A 16,563-nucleotide genomic window follows, 5' to 3' on the forward strand; every position below is an offset into this window, starting at 1 on the left:
CATGCAGTGCCTTATTTAAATGAGTCCGAGGTCTTGGAAGCTTGACAACCCTACGTTCTCCTACTATTGGCCCTTGAGGGCTTGTTTGGTGGTTTTAGCAGGGGAGCTCAGCTGCTCCTACACCTCTGACCAAAGAATGGTCCTCTTCTGTCACAGAAAGTTGTCTTCTTCCACCTAGAAGACTGCACAATTGTTGGAGGGACTGACGCAGAGTGAGTGAGGGACAAAGGGACACCAGCCTTGCCCAGCCAGTCAGACCAGCCAAATCAACCCTGTTGATCAATGGAATGACAGATATCCCAGCCAGATCACCCTTGAATTCCAGTAATTTCTGTGACTGACTAATCTAAACTATTTCCATTACACTATTGGAAACCAGTCTATATTGAAGGTAAGAAACTGCCTCTTATAGGAAAAAAAATACATTAAAATAGAAATTATTTTTATTACTTCTCAATTAGAATTATTTTTTATTGTTCAAGTTGTAAAAGGAGTTGTAAGGCACTTAACCTCATTGTTAGGACAAATCATAGCCTGATTTGAAAGTCAGTATAACTGCAGAATATACAATAATTACAGAAGGGTGAGGCTTTTTAAAAATTCATCAACTTCCCAAAAATTTTTAAATGACTTGTATGTATATACATTGGCAACGACATTGCTTTATTTAAAGTTTTGGTGTAATTTCAAAGAGGAATTTCTCCTCCTTTCTCTTATTTCTCTCAATGAAGAATTTTTCTTTTTTAAATCAAAGTTCTAAAGTTTTTGTTTTTATGGGAAAGCAATTACATGTTCCTTAATTTAAACAGGATATGACAGCTTATTCTACAAACTCAAGATAAATGTTGGGATTTTCCCAGAGAATGTTTTAATTGTTGTAATCTATTAAGGTCTCTGTGGCAAAATTCCCAATCATAAAATATATTTATTTCGAGCTTTGTTTGTTGAAAAAGTAATTTATCATGCTGCCTCACGATGAGAGCCTGGCTTCCTTATCAAGGCAATTTCCAGTCTGGTTTTTATTTGAAGTCCCCCCCAATGTTTGAGGCTACCCTTTTTCCTTTTCTCCTTCATTTAGTGCATAGCCTGGGCTTTGAGGACAGCCTCAGATATGAAATGAGGAATAAGGCCAAGAAACAAACTGATAGGAGTGGTCCATGGTTCACGCAGTATTAGAATCAGACAACTTCTCTTGTTCACTATGTATTTTCTTCAAGTTACAATCATTTCTAAATATTTTTCAAGAGCGATTTCATGGTCTGTGGAAATGACCTAATCTCAAGATAATGCACATCTTTTTTCTTCTCCTGCTTTTTCTGTTCCATCTCTATGGTTCATTGCCTCCTGGCAGTAGAATTGTGGTAAGACCGTATTGTGATGCAAGGGTCCCTCTTGCTTTCCAATTAACAATAAATATATCGGTGTGCATGCACATTTGTGCGTTTGTGTGCTCGCAGATGTTTGTGTGAGAAAAACACACCAGATGTATCAGTTAGCCTTTGTTCTAAAACACCACACCAAATTTTAGTGGCTTAACTCAACAGCCATTGATGTAACTCACAGTTCTGTGGTTGGCACTTTGGGCTGGACTCAGCTGGGCAGTACTACTATTCTCAGCTGAACTCATTTGTGGGTCTTTAGAAAGCTGCAGGTTAACTTAGTGGCTCTGCTTTTAATCTGTCAGTTTGGATAATGGGACGAGTGGGCCGAGGGTCTCATCATCCCACAGGCCAGCACAGGCTTGTTTATATGTTGGTTTAGGGCTCAAAGAGTGACAAGAGATTAAGTTCCAGTGCACAACTGAGTTTCAAGCCTCTGCTTATAACACTTGGTATTGAGCTACTGACCAAAGTAGGTCACATAGTCAAGTACAGAACTAGTGTAAGAAAACCCTTCTGAAGGATACCAGGAGTCAGGAAAATCAGAGCCGTTACAAGCAGTCAATCCAGCACTCACTCCAATGCCCTCAAAGAAGTCATTAAACAAGAAAAATATCTATTTTTAGGAGCCTTTCTCCCCTGGGCCTGAAGTCATCAATTCTGTCCCCAACATACATACTCTTTGACATTACTGATTTGTCTGCTCCTGGCTATCAACTCTATACTTACTGCTCTGTTTTGAATTTTGTTCCTGGAACAGACTAAGCTGTTCCTGCCTTACTGCCTTGGCACTTGGTACTGTCTCTGCTAAGAAAGCTCTGTACATAGTACTTGCCTCATGGAGTTTATAACTTCCTGATTACAGATTTGCCTGCTGGTCTAGGAGAAATTGCCAATGACAATGATGAAAATACTAAATATAAACTAAATCATTATTATTCTATAGTGAGCAACTATCTTTAGTATTACAAGGTTAAGATAATCAAGAAAAATTTGTGCTTAGTATTTGATAATAATGTTCTTTTAAATCAAGAAAAAGTATAATATATATTTACTCAACACATATTTATTAAACCACCATTATTTGTTCATGAACCAATGTTTCTTAAACCTCTTAGATGAGCCTGATATTCTTCTAGGAACTAAGGGTAGAGTGATGAACCTAGAAGTCACAATCCCTATTCTGTTAGAGCTTATGTTTTTATGTGAAGAAGTATAAAATAAACAGGTCTCTCAAAACAACTAATATACACTCGATAATAAACAGAATGGTAAAATACATTCATAATGTGATAATTGCCATTAGTACAATAAAACAGGGGACTTTGATAAAGGTTGGAGGCCTTACTAGGATCGAACAATCATGGAATGCCTCTCTGAAGAGGAATATTTAGGGAAAAACACACACACACACACACACACACACAGAGAAAAGTTAAAAGAAGCCAGCTGTGACAAGAACAGAGCTTTCTTAGCAGAGGCTGTACCAAGTGTGAAGGCAGTGAGGCAAGAACAGCTTGGTCTGTTCCAGGAACAAAATTCAAAACAGGGCAGTAAGTATAGAGTCAATAGTCAGAAGCAGACAAGCAGTAAGGTCAAAGAATGTGTGTATCAGGGTCCTTTCAGTAAAAGAAATCAGAGGTGGTATTGTTACCTGATTTTTGTTTGTAGAAGACTATGCTGGCTACAGGTGAAGGAAAATAGACTCTAATGGGACAAGATCAGAGGTCATCTGTAGTATTTGAGCAAGAAGTGATGCTGGCCTACGCTAGGGGGCAGTGGATATGCAGAGGCTAAAATGCAACATCAGTGCTTGTGGGAAACAGAAGGGGGAGACAAAAGAAATCAAAAGTGATTGTATTCAGCATTTGGCCTGAGCAATCATGATCTTGTCAGTCACTGTTCTAAGCTTTAGGGGTAAAACAGAGAATAAGACACAGCACTTGCCTTGTAGAGTTTATAATCTATAATTATTTAATAAATGCTACTTGGTTAATAGACTAATAATTTTAAAAATTAAGTTAGATTTAAATATCCCAGTTTTTAATATCATAAAGTCCAGATGGGTCGAAATGTTGAAATTTAATAAATAAATAATAGCTAAACAAATAAGCTAGAAGGAAAATATATGTATATTTTAAGAATGGGAAAGCTTTTCTACACTAAGATGGAAGCAATAAAGAAAAATATTAATGGATTGACTATTTAAATTTTTAAACTTTTTTATGTCAAAACTCTAAGCAAAACTAAAAGGCAAACAATACTGGGAAATACAGTCACAACATATATGATGAAGAGTTGATGTCTTTAATTATATAAAGAGATCTTATAAATCAATACAGAAAAGATGAACAAAAAGTACAATAAACCAAAAAAAAAAAAAAAAAAACAAAAAACAAGTACAGGATGTCTAAAGAAAGAGTTCAATCTTATGGATAATCAATAATGTACATTTAAAAATAGGATGTGTGTTTTCTTCTTAGCTTTCAAATGGGTATATGTTAAAAAGAATAATAATCCAGGAGTTACCCTAAGAGTATAACACTGACACTTTATTTTGAGTGAAATTCTTTAAAAATGTCATTCCCTTTCATTTGGCAACTTCATATGTTGAAATGTAGTTAAAAGGCATAATCATCATTGTGTGCAGTTATATATAAACATTTACTGCAGTGCCGTATATAGTTATATAAATTATTTTCAGAATAGGGAACTGATGAACCAAATAATGGTATATCCATGTTGCACAATACACTGCAGCTAGTTAAAATCACATTGCAGAAAAAAAAAAACAGACTGACAAATGGTAAATTGTTCATAATATGTTCTATGTGATAAAAGCAAGCTATAAAACAATAAGCCAAATGTAGTAGCATTTTAGTAACACCCACAGAGACACTATGTCAATAAAAACGTTCACCAAATTATTTACAGTAACTATATTTGAGAGATGGAATTGTAGGTGATCTTTTTCATCTGCGTTTCTGTTTTTTAAATTCTCCATATTATACATGGGTACAAAATAAAAATTACACGTTTATAAAAGAGTAAGTACTCAAAAACATAAGGAGTCACTGTGCCTCCAACTAAAGGAAACCAGGTGCAAATCAATAATCAGAATAAAACTTTCCAGGAGACTTACACGGAAAAAAAAAATGCAAAACAAGTTGCCCAAAGACTAATAAATAAGAGACTCCCACAGAGTGCAGACAATGGGGGTAGAGCTTTTGTTTGAACAAAGACATTCTGGAGCCTAGGAGCTGTAGACACTGCAGGTCTGTTAGTCATCATTCAAAGGTCAACCCATACTGGCAGGGGGGCGTGGCACCAGCATGACAATCAAACTAATACCCACAAGTAACACCAAGTCACACTGTCCTCACATATAAGGTGACAGAAATTTTTATTGTTACCCAATAAGGCCATTTGCCTGATTCTGTTCAGTTTACTAAAATAGCCCAAAGAATGGTCAATTTTATTACTTCTGATCTCTGTATATCACAAATTAACTAAATAAACTGGCTGATTTTTTGAACATTTAGAACCCTTAAAATACTATATCTATCGAACATCTAATCTGAAAATCTTTAGTGATGATCAGTCTGTGAATTTGACGCTTGAACACACAGGACACCAGAAATCAACTCTGCCTACTAAACTCATTGCAATAGTATTTAATTCCTTTTGAGGGCCCTAAGATTTATATTTGAAAAATAACTTTTAAAAAAATTATCAACAAGACCAGGAAATGTGTGTGCGTGTGTGTGTGAATAAAAACATATGTCATCTGAGGGTTTCTAAGTCTTAGGTGCCCCTCTCCTTTCTTTTTCTTTATTTCTCTTTTATTTTTATTTTTATTTTTTTCTGTGTCAATGCCTTTATCTATTCCTTTCTTTAGAAACTGGGATATAACTGACATATGAAATTATATTAGTTTCAGGTGTGCAACATAATGATTTGATGGTTGTATATATTGCAAAATGATCACCACAACAGGTCTAGTTAACTTTTTGAAATTGGAGGTAGTAAGGAAAAGCAAAATCCTCAAATCCAATTCAGTAGGTAACAACTAAATTGTTATTCATTTCCTCATTTATACTTTACTACAATGTTTTAACACTTTGATGTCTACCAAATCTTCTGAGGAGCTTATACAAAAAAAAAAAAAAAAAAAAAGAAGTGCCAGTAGCCTACCCCAGACCTACTAGATCAGAGTTGCATTAAGTGCCAAGGCCTGAGGGTATACGGGTTTAGCAAGTTATATTAGGATTCTGGTGTGGCCTGAGGTCTGTCTGAGAAGCACTGTCTTGACTGAAAAGGTGCTGGTGGGCAAAGGTGGGGGGGGGGCAGGAAAAGAAAATCATGAAATTTCTAATTGAAAGAGAAAAAATTTAAAAGACAGGTGAATAATGACATTCAGTCCTAGTTGCTGTCATTTCTTACATAGACTATTTCTCTATAATCTGGATAGACGAGACAGTAGAGATGAGAATCTGTCCAATTCAGTGGTTAAAACGTTAACCAGAATGTTAATTCACTTCTCCTCAAGGTATGTGACAAGGAGCAAAGGAGTGTTCCTATCAGCTGCTCCTAAGAAAGAAAGTAAACACTCCCAACATGCACTGAGGCGCAGGGAGTGGCTCAGGTTTCTGACACTTCCCTGCGGTGGCGAAAAGGAGTAATAATTAACAGCTTCTTGGGCTCAATGACCCTGCGTGTGGAGGGGCACTGCCAGGAGCAGAGCCCCAGCCGCAGTCAGGTGAGCTGCGTGCGCCCCTCCTCCCACACTTGGCACAGACCTCCGAGACAGGTGAGTGAGCGCTGACTTTCAGACAATCAGTTTGTGGCCAAGCAGGGGGACAAACTCTCCGAAGCAAGTCCAGCCCAACAACTAAGGTAAAAAGGCTCCTTCTGCTGACGGTATGAATAACAGGTGTAAAGTAGGGGTAGGATAAAGAACCCCTCTAACCCACTGCCCGAGGTCAAGTTGAGGACACGTTATTAGAAAATAGATAGAATTCATAAGCAGCCAAGTTGAATATGTACCTGTATAACAGCAGCCTGAAATCTGGACATTACTTTCCCTCTTGATTTTCTCACAGTACCTTTTCCTGACCAAGGTAAGCAAGTGGGAAAGAGGAAAAGGCGGGAAGGAGTGGGGGAGGGAAGGGCCTAGAGGTTAGTGTGGATACAGCCCCTCCTCCCTTTTCCTCAAGGGAAATGGATGAATGAGCACTTTACCTGGAATTGTGCTCACTCTTGCAAAGATACTAGGCTCCCGCATGACATACTCCTTTCTCAGAGTGTTCTCATGGTTACAATAGTGTACTGAATCAGCAGACACAAAAGGTCTTTTTAATTGATGGCTCAGCTAAATATTTTTTTGTTTCCACAAAGTGACAGAGATATTCCCCTCACCGCTGCCCCCACTCCCCAAAATAAAAAGGATTTCGGATATAAGACCACACCAAAAAAGGAAGGGAGAAGAAAGGGAGAGAGGGAGGGAGGGAAGAGAGAGAGAGAGAGAGAGAGAGAGAGAGAGAGAGAGAGAGAAGAAAGACTTATTATAACTAATTAAATGAGTTCCCATGAGTTAAGGATACAAATACTGAACCAGGAGAGCCGTAGGTTCAAATCCTGACTTTACACATTATTTAGCAAGTTGCTTGACCTATCCTTGCCTCAATTTGTCATCTGTGAAACAAGCATCCTCACAGGATCTGCTAATAGGACTTTGATAGGAATTTAGGACTTAGCAGGTGTTCTATAACTGGTACCTCCTGTTAACATTAAGGAGTAGGCTGCTCTGCTTAAAGGGCCAGATCAGGAAGCGTGAGCTAAACTAGGGACACCAGTCAGTGTGGATGTACTGGAGTTAAACTGATTTCCAGAGAGGGAGTCCAGGACACGTGAGCAGATGGCGTGGGCATAGCATTACCTCTCTGAGTAGCAATAAAGTTATCTGGCTTCATACCACTTTTCAAATAGAGCGCATGGTGGCATATTCAAACTTACTTGTTACTCAATCACTTTTACTTTGGAAAAGTCACATTTATATTAATCTATTTTTTCTAGTAAGAGAGTTACACACAATTCTGTATTGTGGAACCCATGACATTTGAGTTTTATAAGAGAGATTGCCCTTGAATAACTTTGAGAATATTAGACCATAGAGTCCATGTCTTTATATTGTAGCACATATTGTATTATTTATATTAAATTGACGTAGACTTTCATTCGTGTTAAGAGTCAAGAACTATAAAACTATGATACCTGTGTTTTGTTGGTCTTCACCTCTTAAATGGTAAGGAAGTAACCTATTTAATGGAATTTCATTTAAAGGGCACTTTTATTAATATTGCTGTTAGTTGTATTAATGTTGATACCTTTGAGGAAGGGACAAACTTAGTAGCTGTGATCAGCAAAGTATTTCCATTGGTGACATTTTATCTTTTTATTTTCTTACAATAAAACATTTAGATAACTTATAGTTGATCATAACTTAATCACTATTATTTTAATAGATTCTTTTTTTCAAATTGCAGAGTTAAATTCTCCAGTACACTTATAATTGGCTATTGACTGGATAGAATTCTAAAGCCAACCTAACTGGACTTCATTATATTATTGTCCTCTAGGGTTTGATTACATTTAATGCAATTTAGCGAAAAACTTATAAAAGAATCAGATTCATTTAGAATAAATAATAGTACTCTCTTTACTAAATAACTTTTCAAAGAAGAAATATGCCTCTAGGTCGAATAGATATTGTTAGGGCTTCTTAAACCAAGTTATTTGATTTAATATTTCTTAATAGGCATATGTCTGCACACAGAGTAGCCTAAATTGAGATAAATATACTTAACCATATTTGAGATTGATTTGAGGTTAATTTATTTAACCACATAACTGGGGATATATCTTGCAGGTTAAAGTCTGTTTTATTATACACATATTTTCCTACTATTTCTAATGCATATAATATTTTATGATAAACTATTAAATGTTTTGGTAGAGTGAGAAAGAGAGAGGGAGGGAGGGAAGGAGAATGAGAAACAACTGTGATTAAGAAATAGTTAACTTTTCCAATTGCACTCAAAATAGCATTTGAGTTTTAATTGGACCTTGGATTCCTCTCCCATCCCGTCCTCCCTCGGGTAACTGGCCAGTGAGGGCAAGCCCACTTCCAGGCCGGGTACGGAGCAGGGAGGCAAAACACGGATGCTCTCTGATGCTCTCAGATCTCAGTGCCACCTGCACACTCAGTGCTCCCATTCTGCTTTCTCAGGCTCCTGATTGCATCTGCCTGTTCAGACCAATTCTACCTTCCTAATATCCTCTCTTCCTTGCTGAGTCACCTAGGCCTAAGTGATCCTAACCCTAGTACTTCTAGGACAATTTTTTTCCAGGACTTAATTGTTGACCTATCTAATTCTTATCTTTTGAGCTCCACTCTGTCTGAACAAGATGAAAAAGTAAATAACCATACTTATTAAATAAAAACCTTTCTTTTTTTTCATACACAATCTAGGTCAATAAGCTCTGGCCCCAGGACTGGAGAGCTATGTATGATTTCCCCAGTAAAGTATATAGATTTGTAACAATCATCTTCTTCCTCAAGTCACAGTTTATTATATTCTACCAAAATAATAGTGAACATCCAAAGTACTTAATCCTGTGGGCCATATCTTCAACTTTACATTTAGTCAGTCGCTCAACAAAAATTAATTGAATTCTTTTCACATTTGAAGTGAAATTCTAAGAGCTGGATGTACACAAGTACATTTAAAAGCTCCTATTATAGGAAATTCATGTTGTAGTTAGGAAGACTGACAATGTAAATAAATAAGATCTTTCAGATACTGATATATAATTAGATGAAAGTAATGTGATAGTGACTAATTGAGACTTGCTTGGGGAAGACTTCTGACAGAAGGGACACTTGGACTGAGAGACCTGCATGATGGGAAACAGGCAGCCATGTCTGAAGGACAAACATTTCAAGTAGGAGGAGCAGCAAGTATAAATCCCTCAGAGAATGAGCTCAGGGAGTGATTGAAAATCAGAAAGAAGACCACTGTAAATGAAATGGAATCAATGAAGGAAATAATGAAGGGAGTGAATACTGAAGATATCAATAGGACAGTGTGAGTGATTGTAAGGAGATTATATTTTATTCTATATCACTCTTGGAAGTCTTTGCCAGGTTTTAATCATGGGATGGCAACATCTGATTTGATCTTTAAAGTTACCATCCTAGATCCTGTGTGGAGAATGGAATACTGGTCACAATGGGATTCAGAAAAACCCATCAGGAGGCTGATGCAATAATCCAGGAGAAAGATGATACTGGCATGGCTCAGAGTAGTATCTTTGGAAATAGAAGCTTTTGAGTTCAGGTTACATATTAAGGTACAATCACTAGAACTTACTTTTGGATTAGAATCTGGTTATAATGAAGGAGTTAAAAATAAGACTGAGTCTTAGTTTTTTGGTGCCTAATTGGGCAGATAGGGAAGAATTGTGGAAGAGGAAATTCTGGAGCCTGAGAGAAGGTCAGTGGTTCTGTTTTGGTCATGTTAATCGAGATGCCTATTAGACACCTAAGCAGAGACTGAGTAGGTAATGACCATGAATCTGGAGCTCAACAGAAAGGCTGAGCTGGAGAGGATTAGATTACCTGGAAGAAAGTGTGGATACAGAAGAGAGGATGGGCAAGGACAGACTGTTAGAACAAGCCAGCATTTTGTGATCATACAGAGGAAGAGCTGGCAAAGAAGGCTAAAACGTTGATGTCTATGAGACAGTGAGAAAATAAGACACGGTTTTATTTTGCTATGGTTGCTGCTTTGTTTCAAAAGCTTTAAGAAAAAAAAGTGTTTCAGAAAGAGGAAACAATCAACCTTGTCAAAAGCTGTTAAGAGGTGGAGAAAATAAAGAGAGAAAATGAACTGTTGAAATGGGGGAGGAGAGAAACAAGGAAGGGTAAAATACAGGAATAGATGATAAATAATCTGGATCCAGGAGGGAGAAACTTGTGTTTAAGCAGCAAGGTGACCAATGAGGCATCTCACTAGGGTGCATCAATAACTCTTTTTGTGGGTTGTTAAAATGACTCAATTTAGGGGAAAATCTCAGGTTTTAGAACCAAGAGCAAGGGCTGTGTAACCAAACAACCCAAACCAAAGCCTGTGAATGAGTAACCGGTATTCACTGGGCTCATGGAGTATGCCGTGTCTCTGTCCCAAGGCAGCTTAAAATGCTCATGTAGCTTCTGACCTACAGAGTTAATTTGCCTGATTTGTTGAGCTTCTGTCCCTTCCAGCAGGAGTCTTCTCCGTGATATCTCTTTCTTCCAGAGAGGATAACATACCCAACTGGAAGAGCAACATTCTTTGAGAAAAAGACTATGAGTAGAAAAGGAGAAAAGACATAAATCAATAATGCCAATGCAAAGTGGAATGCAGAAAATGACATTAGAGCAGTGTAGATAATAGGCTGCGGGAGATTTGATAAGGTCCCACTATATAAGGACTATAAGGAAGCAGAAATCTGGACCTGCCATGAGGAGGGCCCTTTTGTGGGAGAGAACTGGTAAGGAGAGACCCGGTGCTAGAGATTCCATTAGACTAGAAAGCCTGGTGTTAAAGAAAATTTCAATTTTCAGTTTGAAAAGGTAGGTTTGAGTGGAATTGCAGAAAGCCTGAATGTCAGGTTAAGGGACTAGGGCTGTTTTTCTTAAGAATAAGATCCCAGGAAAGTTTGTGGATGAGAAAATGATATGAGATCAGAATGGCGAAAGCATAAAAGGAAACTAGTCAAGCATTCGGCTTGGAGACTGTTCAGTATCCTGGTGAGATGCACTCATAGCTATCACATACATACTGTAATTTCAAACTAACAATGTATTATAAGGAAAAATATGCTTCAGGAATTTTGTGAGAATAGATTTTCTTTTTTTTTTCTTTATTTCCTTTTTGTTTGTTTATTTGATTTTACAGATTGGTATTCTTCTGGAGAAAAAGGATATTAAATGTTTTTCATGTAGCCTACCCAACTAAAATAATCTGATTCAGAAGGGAAAGGAGAAAATCCCCCTTTTAAATTAAAAAAAAAAAAATGGGTCCTTTCTCTTCAGCCTATCTTTTTGTTCTGGCTGTATTCCTTATGATTGCATAGACTTGACGCAATGGTAATTAAGCACTCAATTTCTGCCAAATGGAATGACTAGAAATTATTATACTTAATCTCTGGTCACACCTTAATGCCATTTATATGAAAACATAAAGGAGGATATTATTCATGTCTAATCACAGTTTCCAGGCCCTGAAGGCGACTTAAAAGATGTTACATCACGCTTAATCAATCTTGCATGTTCAAGCTTGATCTTAGTTGCCTAGAAATATAAAATCGTGTTTGCGAGACTGGGCAGGGTTCAGTCAGTTTAGATTGAGTTTCTGTAACAGAAAGAATATGTTTCCTTACACAGAATCATACAGGAGAAAAGTCTTTTTAGAATTTTAGAAAAACCAGACTTACAAAATTGACCCACCCTTCCTTGCCTTGGGCCACTGATTCTGTAGTTTTTCAGTTTGCATAGTAGTTTCTTCTTTTCTTCACATCTTCAAACACTGCCCTAGGATCTCTTCTCTACTGCAGCTATCTTGTATTCCCTTATTGCCAAGAAAATTTCATTGATTGTAAAAGGCCTCTTTTTGTATCATAGAAGCCTTTGGGAATTTAATATTTTCTTAAAGAAAATAGCACTGAGCTGCTAAGTAAGCAGAAGTTTAAAATTGAATTTTTTCCCCATAAGTCTCTGGAAATTTTATTTTAAAATATAATAACAGCAAGACATCTAATTTTTTTCCCCCATAAATTTCTTGGAATTTTACTATAAAATATAAAACCAACAAGGCTTCAGAAACATTATTCCAGCCAGGCAGAATTTCTCATGCAACTTCTCTCTCTCTCTCTTTTTTTTCTTTTTATACTTCTCAATAAAAAGTAAGCTCTGCGGCAGAAAACAGCAGCTTCAAACACCCCAAGCACATATGTGCATTTATAGAGAGAGATGAACTAGGAGAATAACTTTTAAATCACTAAACCCTAGTAGTATCAGAGCTGTGGATAAATTTAAAAATGAAAAAAAAAAAAAAAGTCCACAGAGATTATTCCAAATCAAATCAAATACTAAAAATTCAGAAATAAATTCTTTATAATAGGAGTGATTTCAAATTTGAACATACTGGATGCATTTATTACCAAGAATGTAGCTAATATAGCTATTGACCGTAAAGTGATTATCAGCATAACTGTGATCCAGGATTTCATTTATAAATTTTTCAAATCATTAGCATTAATCATGGGCCAACACTGTGGTTTGTACTGTACTTTCATAGAGATAGTGCTCTGCCCCTGTCTGTCTTTCTCTCTGCTTCTCTATCCCACAGTTGTCAGTCTCTCAAATTGACTACCAAAGGGAAGACCATATATCAAGTTGTATATTTGTAATTTTTCTAATATTTCTTTATATGTCCTTTTTATTATCTTTCCTTAGAGATTGCCAAAATTAAGTTATATGTTCCTTTTCCTTTACTACTATTTTCCCTAATTTATATGTAGAATATAATTTTTAATTTAAAAATAAAAGATGATATCAAAATAAATAAAATGAATTTTTCTCAAAAGCACATATTGAGCAATAAGAACAAAGGAAAACACCCAAACAACTGAAAACTTAACACGGGTTGAGGCGGAGGTGGTACAGAGGGACAGAGGATGCAAAATACGTTATTAGTTGTCCCCAAAACAAATTATCTCATGAACAATTATGAAAAAGAGGTTTAGAGGATGCTGTTTAGAAACTCACTCAAGATGAATTGTGGTTAAAACTCTGAACTCTAAGTTTATTTTCTTACAATAGAAAATTTGGGGAACATCTCATTTATCCTTAATATTAATTTCCTTAGACATAGAAAAGAATCTATTGAAAGAATCTTAGAATGGACCAATTTACAGAAAATCAAAAAATTTTAATCTGTATAACTTTTCCAAACTGCAAAAACAATAATGGTGGGAAAAAAAAAGTAGAGTTCTTGAAGACATTCAGACCTTGCTTCAAATTATCTGTTCCGCTACTTACTAAGTATTTGAAATGGAGGTAACAACACCCATACCTTGCTGGGATGGTCTGAGGATTAAATGCGGTAAAATCTACAAAATGGCACATGGTAAAAAAAGATTATTTTCTCTTTCCTTTCTTCCCCAACCCAAACTTCACTCACATACATAAAACACTATTTACAAACTCCCCCAAAATACTTTTACCCACTGGAGACATAACAAAAAAGTTCAATTTAAGTCAGAAAGTAATTTATGAATGCTACACAGGAGCATGCCGTTAATATTATTCTAATGTTTTAGGGTATCCTCAGATGATCTTAAGAAGAAAGGAAAGATGACTATGATGGCTTATCACTGCTCTTCGTGGATCTTCGTCAATGAAAGGACATTCATTACCAGGTAACTATATACCTATATTATATGTTATTCTATTCGCCAGTCATTTGTGGATTATACTCCAGTGCTGTCATTCTAAGCATGGTATATGATAGACAAAATCAATAATATGAATTAACAGTTGAGTCACGGAATAAGAAATTGAATAAACATGTTTCTAAAGACTGCTAAACCATAGCCTTTCATGGAACAATCACTCATATTTCATAAATAGTGATCTAATTTCACTAAAAACTAAACTTCTATTTTAATAGTTGGCACAATTCTCAGAAGCAGCATTAGGTAAAGGATTGAAGTTTACTTGTAAACGATTTATCCAAATAATTAGACCACAAGCTCAACGCAGGCTTTCCTGTACTCTCCTCTTCTTCTCCCGTGTCCTCAAGACACACTTCATTTTTACTTTTTCCCTCTTAACATTTGGTTTGCACTATTTGGCAAAAATCCACATCTATTTTCTTTGAAGAAATTAATTTATTTAAAGAGGAATGCTTCTCTATTGATAGTTGCATTTGTTAGCAGATATCATTAATCAGTAGCCAGTGGAAAGAATCAGACCATTTTTGGAACATGCTGCTAAAAGCCCATCAACTCATTGTCCTTGCTTTTGTAAGTCTGGTAACAAGTAAGTGTCAAAGATTGATTTTGTTGAGGAAGAGCTCTGAATATTTTCATGTGAATATAACTATTAAGATCTGCTCACACCTTAATGTAGTAATTTATTCCAGCAATAACTTGAATTCTGTATTCTACACCTTCAAATTCTTTCTAAGTCTCATTTGTTTTTTCTTCAAGCTGTGTTTAACCTCATTAGCAATCTCCTGGATTTCTGGAGTGGCAGGTTTGGCTTCAGTTAAACCTCCTGGCATCATTTTAGCTAACTAATTCTTTGCTGGGCAGGATACTGGAATTGAAATGATCCCATAGCTGTTTCTTTGTACATAGCAAATAGGATTTTATGTTGCTTTGCAAATGCTAGAGTATGGATCTGAAAATCATAAGAATAAAGGTGACAACTGAACCTCACTGATCTAGAGCAGAAACCAAGGAGGGGGAAGATGAAATGCTAAGAAAAAAAAGGGGCACTGGAACACGACCCATGTCTTACAAGGAAGAGAAACAAAGCCAAATAAATGAGAGAAGGAAGTGGATATAAATGATGCAGTATTTGGAAATAGGAAAGCAGAGGGAAAAATATGGTTTAAAATGGATTTAAAGATAGAGGATAACATAAAGTATAAGAGATAGGAAAAAGATATAAAGTAAAAGATAATAAAAAGATAATAAATTTATTTGTTTATTCCTCAAATACTTATTAACTCTCCCTGTGGACAGGTACTCTTCCGGATCTTGAGCATTCAGTAATGAACCAAACAAAACCCTTACCCTCATTGGGTTACCTCCTAAAAAGGGAATACAGTAGTCCCCCCTTATCCACAGTTTCACTTTCTGCAATTTTAGTTATATGCAGTCAACTATGGTCTGAAAATATTAAATGGAAACTTCAAGAAATGAATAATTCATAAGTTATAAATTGTGCATCACTCTGAAGAGTGTGATGAAATCTCACCATCTCTCTCCATCCCGCCTGAGACATGAATTATTCCTTTGTCCAGCGTATCTACGCTGTAGAGGCTCCCACCCCTTAGTCACTTGGTAGTTGTCTCGGTTATCAGATAGACTGTTATGGTATCACAGTGCTTGTGTTCAAGTAACCCTTATTTAACTTAATAATGACCCCAAAAGGCTAGAATAGTGATGCTGGGAATTCAGGTGTGCCAAAGAAAAGCCATAGTGTTTCCTTTAAGTGTAAAGGTGAAAGTTCTTTACTTAATTAGAAAAGAAAAAAAAATGGTATGTTGGGGTTGCTAAGGTCTACGGTAGGAATGAATTTTCTATCCATGAAATTGCTAGTTTATAAATTAAACTTTATTATTGGTATGTATGTATAGAAAAAAACATAGTATAGATAGGGTTCAGTACTATCTGTAATTTCAGGCATCATGTATCTACATATTTTCATAAAAGATAGCCAGGGAAGTCCTCAGTGAGGTGGTAACATTAGAGTAAAAACCTAAAGGAGGTGAAGGAGCAAGCAGTACAGGTATCTGGCTGGAAGCATCTAAGCAAAGGGCCCGATTTATAGCCCTGAGGCAGGCACATGCCTGTGAGCGTGGAGGAAGCCAGTGCGGAGAGTGAAGTAGGAAGAACAATAAGAGAAGATGAGGTCAGAGAAATAATGGGGCCAGAACATTGAGGGTCTCATAGGCCATTATGAGACTTCAGCTTTCCCGAGAAGTCATTGAAGGATACTGAGTACATGAATAACTGGATCAGTCTGACTGTTAAGATCAAACTGAAGAGAAGAAAAGAGTGGAAGCCGAGAAGCTATCGAGGAGCTGATAGTCCAGAGTAGAGATGATAGTGCCTTGGACCAAGGTGACAGCAATAAAGGTAGAAAAAAAAAATGGTCAGATTCTAAATAGGTGCAAGGTTAGAAAAGAGTGAAATTAAGTAAGAAAAATAGGAAACAAGAAGGCAAGGCAAAGTACATTAGGTGAAAAGTGGGCAGAATGACTGTGGAGAAGAGAAGGAGAAATTATGTAGTGGGTAATATTGTGTGTGTGTGTGTGTGTGTGTGTGTGTGTATGAATGATACCAC

The 16,563-nt window shown here is 36.5% G+C and overlaps 1 protein-coding gene and 1 pseudogene across 6 annotated transcripts in view; one reads left to right on the forward strand and one right to left on the reverse strand.

Moving 5' to 3' along the window:
• The first annotated feature begins 6,081 nt into the window (after positions 1-6,081).
• RASSF6 (Ras association domain family member 6) overlaps positions 6,082-16,563 on the forward strand; it is a 46,157-nt gene continuing 35,675 nt past the window's right edge. For 2 of the 6 annotated variants that reach the window (XM_016154013.2, XM_016154017.2), the window contains exons 1-2: positions 6,185-6,275; positions 13,806-13,904. In XM_016154013.2, coding sequence (XP_016009499.2) covers positions 13,840-13,904 — 65 coding nt within the window. In that variant the 5' untranslated portion in view covers positions 6,185-6,275; positions 13,806-13,839. The other 4 variants (XM_036227867.1, XM_016154014.2, XM_016154016.2 and 1 more) reach the window with 4 other exon arrangements.
• LOC107515322 lies at positions 14,398-14,773 on the reverse strand (annotated as a pseudogene).

Source organism: Rousettus aegyptiacus, unplaced genomic scaffold, assembly GCF_014176215.1.
Source record: "Rousettus aegyptiacus isolate mRouAeg1 unplaced genomic scaffold, mRouAeg1.p scaffold_m13_p_10, whole genome shotgun sequence".
In the NCBI taxonomy this organism is placed as follows: Eukaryota; Metazoa; Chordata; class Mammalia; order Chiroptera; family Pteropodidae; genus Rousettus; species Rousettus aegyptiacus.